This window comes from Sebastes umbrosus, chromosome 24 (genome assembly GCF_015220745.1).
Source record: "Sebastes umbrosus isolate fSebUmb1 chromosome 24, fSebUmb1.pri, whole genome shotgun sequence".
Lineage (NCBI taxonomy): Eukaryota > Metazoa > Chordata > Actinopteri > Perciformes > Sebastidae > Sebastes > Sebastes umbrosus.
Genome location: NC_051292.1, coordinates 1,507,470 through 1,513,469, shown reverse-complemented (window position 1 = coordinate 1,513,469; position 6,000 = coordinate 1,507,470). Strand labels below are relative to the sequence as shown.

Here is a 6,000-nt window from a genome sequence, read left to right as displayed (position 1 = left end):
CTTATAGTAAACTGAATATATTATGTTTTGCATTATTGGTCAGACAAAACTAATATATCTTAAAACACCACAGTTGTGCTGGTCAACATTTAATATATCAAAGACAGAAGAATTTAATCAGTCGACATCAAAAGTTTCAAAAATAATTCTGGTTCAAGCTCAAATTGAGATTTTAAGATTTGACCTGTGACTCTGGGAAACAAAGGTAACAATTTTAGACCAAAAATAAGATTTAAAAAAGTCAAACATTCATAATGAAAATCAGCTCTTTGAAATAAACAGAGGACAAAAGTTAGATTAGGTTCATGTTGGTTTCTTTATTTGCAAGGACTTATATTTGCAAGAACTTCAATTTGCAAGAACGAACTTCAATTTGCAAGAACGAACTTCAATTTGCAAGAACAAACATATTTGCAAGAACTTCAATTTGCAAGAACAAACTTATATTTGCAAGAACTTCAATTTGCAAGAACGAACTTCAATTTGCAAGAACTTAAAATAAACGAGGCAGGACACTCCTGTAGCTCACTGGAATGTGCAGAATTTAAGGAATGAGTCCAGTGATCTAGTACTCCTCGCCTTCTTCATCCTCCTCCCCGACGCTGTCAGTGCCGACTTCTTCGTAATCCTTCTCCAGGGCCGCCATGTCCTCTCTGGCCTCTGAGAACTCTCCCTCCTCCATCCCCTCTCCGACGTACCAGTGGACGAAGGCCCTCTTGGCGTACATCAGGTCAAACTTGTGGTCGAGGCGAGCCCAGGCCTCGGCGATGGCGGTGGTGTTGCTCAGCATGCACACGGCCCTCTGCACCTTGGCCAGGTCTCCTCCAGGAACCACAGTGGGAGGCTGGTAGTTGATGCCCACCTTGAAGCCTGTGGGACACCAGTCCACAAACTGGATGGTGCGCTTGGTTTTGATGGTGGCGATGGCAGAGTTGACATCTTTGGGCACCACGTCGCCACGGTACAGGAGGCAGCAGGCCATGTACTTGCCGTGACGAGGGTCGCATTTCACCATCTGATTGGCTGGCTCGAAGCAGGCGTTGGTGATGTCAGCCACCGTTAACTGCTCGTGATAGGCCTTCTCTGCTGAGATAACTGGGGCGTAGGTGGCCAGAGGGAAGTGGATACGAGGGTAGGGCACCAGGTTGGTCTGGAACTCCGTCAGGTCCACGTTCAAGGCTCCGTCGAAGCGCAGGGAGGCGGTGATGGAGGAGACGATCTGTCCAATCAGCCTGTTGAGGTTGGTGTAGGAGGGACGCTCGATGTCCAGGTTCCTGCGGCAGATGTCATAGATGGCCTCGTTGTCTACCATGAAAGCGCAGTCAGAGTGCTCCAGGGTGGTGTGGGTGGTCAGGATGGAGTTGTAAGGCTCCACTACAGCTGTGGACACCTGGGGGGCTGGATAAACCGCAAACTCCAGTTTGGACTTTTTGCCGTAGTCGACGGAGAGACGCTCCATCAGCAGAGAGGTGAAGCCAGAGCCGGTTCCTCCTCCGAAGGAGTGGAAGATCAGGAAACCTTGGAGTCCTGTGCACTGGTCAGCCTGAAAATCAAGAGTAAGTGTTTAAAATGCCATCATGGATCAATAACGTTGTTCAATTAAAAATGATACACTTGCAACATGTTTTGAGAATTAAAACTCACCAGTTTGCGAGTCCTGTCCAGAACCAGGTCAATGATCTCCTTGCCGACTGTGTAGTGACCGCGGGCGTAGTTGTTGGCTGCGTCCTCCTTGCCGGTGATCAGCTGCTCTGGGTGGAAGAGCTGGCGGTAGGTTCCTGTACGGACTTCATCTGAGGAGCAAAGAGAATACTGGCTTACAGTGATGCTCCGTTTCACACCAAGTGCCAACAACTTTTGGCATGGTTTCAGTACATAAAGTCACAATATGTAAGAAACTGCCTGTAATATGCACCAGTTTGAATTAAACATCTAATGAATGCAGTAGTTCCCTCTTTGATAATCTTACCTATTACTGTTGGCTCCAAGTCCACAAAGACAGCTCTGGGAACATGTTTGCCAGCTCCAGTCTCACTGAAGAAGGTGTTGAAGGAGTCGTCTCCTCCTCCGATGGTCTTGTCGCTGGGCATCTGACCGTCCGGCTGGATGCCGTGCTCCAGGCAGTAGAGCTCCCAGCACGCATTGCCCATCTGGGTTCCGGCCTGGCCGACATGCATAGAAATACACTCACGCTGCAGAGAAAAGAGACAAGAAATCAGCCATCAGTTAGTCATAAAAAGAGGTAAACTGGCATGTTGGATTTATATAACAGGAACCACAACCAGCACTGCTCTCAGTAGACCACTTACAAATCAAAAAAGTGACAATAACCTGATATTTTCAGGTGGAATTTCATTCATTCATTCTCACTGTGCAATATCATTTTCCACTTAGTCTGTTTATTGTCAATACTGTATACACTGCTCCTATTTTTATACTTCCTATTTAAATGGTTCATATTTTGTTACACTTTGTTTAGCTCTTTTTTACTGTGTTAGCTGATGCTTATTGTTTTTTGCACTATCCCCTTTCCTGCTGTACACTGCAAATTTCCCCACTTCGGGACCAATAAAGGAATATCTGATCTAAATTCCCTTTTTAGTCAACTCCACAGATGCCATTTTTGTAAACACTATTGATCAAGAAATTAATCAACACATGAATATTTATGCAGATAATAGTGTATGGTTCCATATTTAAAAAAAGGTTTGATTTATATATGAGCCTATAAAAGAGAAGGGGGGCAAAAAAAAAAAGGCCGATATACTGGAGAGCCAAATCTAAGCTGCTAAATCTCAATATTGTCCTATAAATCCAGTGCCAACCCAATTATTTTATGTCTGGGTTTTAGGCCTCAACCATGTCTGCAGAGTCACATGGCCGGTTACTGCAGACCCGTGGAGGGTTAATTCTGCTTTCCTGCCCCTCCCAAACTGAGACTGAGCAGCAGAGAGCAGAAAACCACCACCCAGAAGGGAAGAGAGCACAAAGAGAATCCCTCCATCCTCAAATCCCACCAGGCATCCTCCAGCTCCTCCTCACTGCTACAAAGACAGTTATCTCTGTGTTGCGTTCACGGACAGGGCGTTATCTGATCTTTGTGTTGCGTTCACGGAGTTATCTTTGTGTTGCGTTCAGGGACATGAGCTTCCAGCCACACTGCTACAAAGACAGTTATCTTTGTGTTGCGTTCACGGACAGGGCGTTTTCTGATCTTTGTGTTGCATTCACGGACAGTTATCTTTGTGTTGCGTTCAGTGACAGGAGCCTCCAGCCTCACTGCTACAAAGACAGGTGTCTTTGTGTTGCGTTCACGGACAGGGCGTTATCTAATCTTTGTGTTGCATTCACGGACAGTTATCTTTGTGTTGCGTTCAGTGACAGGAGCCTCCAGCCTCACTGCTACAAAGACAGATGTCTTTGTGTTGCGTTCACGGACAGTTATCTTTGTGTTGCGTTCAGTGACAGGAGCCTCCAGCCTCACTGCTTTAAAGACAGGTGTCTTTGTGTTGCGTTCACGGACAGGGCGTTATCTAATCTTTGTGTTGCATTCACGGGCAGTTATCTTTGTGTTGCGTTCAGTGACAGGAGCCTCCAGCCTCACTGCTACAAAGACAGATGTCTTTGTGTTGCGTTCACGGACAGGAGCCTCCAGCCTCACTGCTACAAAGACAGGTGTCTTTGTGTTGCATTCACGGACAGGGCGTTTTCTGATCTTTGTGTTGCATTCACGGACAGTTATCTTTGTGTTGCGTTCAGTGACAGGAGCCTCCAGCCTCACTGCTACAAAGACAGGTGTCTTTGTGTTGCGTTCACGGACAGGGCGTTATCTAATCTTTGTGTTGCATTCACGGACAGTTATCTTTGTGTTGCGTTCAGTGACAGGAGCCTCCAGCCTCACTGCTACAAAGACAGATGTCTTTGTGTTGCGTTCACGGACAGTTATCTTTGTGTTGCGTTCAGTGACAGGAGCCTCCAGCCTCACTGCTTTAAAGACAGGTGTCTTTGTGTTGCGTTCACGGACAGGGCGTTATCTAATCTTTGTGTTGCATTCACGGGCAGTTATCTTTGTGTTGCGTTCAGTGACAGGAGCCTCCAGCCTCACTGCTACAAAGACAGATGTCTTTGTGTTGCGTTCACGGACAGGAGCCTCCAGCCTCACTGCTACAAAGACAGGTGTCTTTGTGTTGCATTCACGGACAGGGCGTTTTCTGATCTTTGTGTTGCATTCACGGACAGTTATCTTTGTGTTGCGTTCAGTGACAGGAGCCTCCAGCCTCACTGCTACAAAGACAGATGTCTTTGTGTTGCGTTCACGGACAGGGCGTTATCTGATGGCGCCATTAGCATAAAAAAAAGTCGCTATGGAGCACAGCCTTCAGTCTGTTAACGTTACACGACAATAGATCGAATAGAAACACCGTTTTTCTGCTCTAACTATCTAAATGAAGTATTTAGTAATTCAAACGGTCGACCGTTTCAGTCCAACGGCTAAATGTCGTCATTTTAATGGATTAGCTTCAGTTCGGCCTCCATCCTCGTCACATACGGTTACAGTTTACACAAACACGACATATATTAACCGAGAACAATCAACTGTACGTCCATTTAACCTAATCACACGGATTTATGGTGAGACATTTTATAGCTACTCACCATTTTGTTGTTGTTTTTTTCTTCCTTCTGTCCGACGTTAAAGAATCGGTAGTTGAAGGCAGTAGTGACGAGCGGGCGAGAGCTGCTGCTATTTATACCTTCTCAAGGAGGCGGGGCCAAAGCGGCGGTTTGAATTTCCTCTGGGCGGGAGCAGACGTTGGGAGGATGCTGCATTCAGGCAGAGCACGAAATATTCCCTTTCCTACAGTTAAGCTGCGTCATCTGAAAGAAATTTTAATAAAAATGAGAGAAATACACATGAAAAGATTACAAAAAACATATCTAACAAACATGTCATTATTTTCAGATGTTGATAACATATACTTTCTAACTAAAGCTGTCAGACAAATGTAGTGGAGTAAAAAGTACACTTTGAGATGTAGCCTAGTGGAGTAGAGATATAAACTAGGAATCTTGAAGTAAGCACCTCGAATTTATACTTGAGTAATGTACTTAGTTACCTCCCTGTCGATGATGATGTCATTTCCTGGTTTTTCCAAGAATATGCTTGCTCACTGATGGAGAACCACCCTCCTGCTCTACTGATTAGTATAAAGCAGGGGTCAGCAACCTTTACTATCAAAAGAGACATTTAAGGCAGAAATAATAATACAAAATTCTGTCTGGAGTTGCAAAACATTTGATCATTGTGATGAAGGTAACACAGTTTATAGTCTAAGTATATAGTATATAAGTCTAATGCAGTGAGGGCCAAAGAGACAATGTAATACGGAGTATTAGGACCACATTGAGGGAAAACACATCTGAGATTTACAGAATTAAGTCATAATATTATGAGGAAAAAAAGTCATAATATTACGAGAATAAAATCATAACTTTAAGAGAAAAAAGTCGTAATATTACGAGAATAAAGTTTTAACTTTAGGAGAAAAAAAGTCAGAAGTTTACGAAAATAAAGTCATAAATTTACGAGAAAAAAGTCGTAATATTGCGAGAATAAAGTCATAACTTTACAAGAAAAAAAGTTGTAATATTACGAGAATAAAATCATAATATTATGAGAAAAAAAGTCATAATATTACGAGAATAAAGTCATAACTTTAAGAGAAAAAAGTCTTAATATTACGAGAATAAAGTCATAACTTTACGATAAAAAAATTAAAAAACACGTAAAATTACTACTTTATATTATGACTTTATTTTCATAATACTAAAAAAAAAAATCTCGTAAACCTATGACTTTATTCTCATAATATTATGACTTTATTCTCGAAATCTCAGATTTATTTTTTTTCCTCAATGTGGCCCTAATACTCCGTCGTACCATAGACCTACAACAATGATAAATAAATTGAAAATGTAAACAAAACAAGTTATTCATTT

At 43.0% G+C, this 6,000-nt stretch overlaps 1 protein-coding gene across 3 annotated transcripts; it reads right to left on the bottom strand.

Annotated features, from left to right (window-relative positions):
• Nucleotides 1-297: 297 nt before the first annotated feature.
• Nucleotides 298-4,813, bottom strand: LOC119483392 (tubulin alpha chain). Of its 3 annotated transcripts, none has more exons than XR_005205663.1 (5): nt 4,657-4,813; nt 1,970-2,192; nt 1,645-1,793; nt 484-1,543; nt 298-427 (listed from the first exon to the last, which is right to left on the bottom strand). XR_005205663.1 is itself a non-coding variant. In XM_037761477.1 (5 exons), the coding sequence occupies exons 1-4, from the start codon at nt 4,657-4,659 to the stop codon at nt 566-568; spliced, it is 1,353 nt and encodes a 450-aa protein (XP_037617405.1). In that variant the 5' UTR covers nt 4,660-4,813; the 3' UTR covers nt 298-506; nt 557-565. The 3 variants fall into 3 exon arrangements, 2 of the variants coding, with proteins under 2 accessions (XP_037617405.1, XP_037617404.1); XM_037761477.1 differs by having other exon boundaries at nt 298-506; nt 557-1,543; XM_037761476.1 differs by having other exon boundaries at nt 298-1,543.
• Between the last annotated feature and the right edge of the window lie 1,187 nt (nt 4,814-6,000).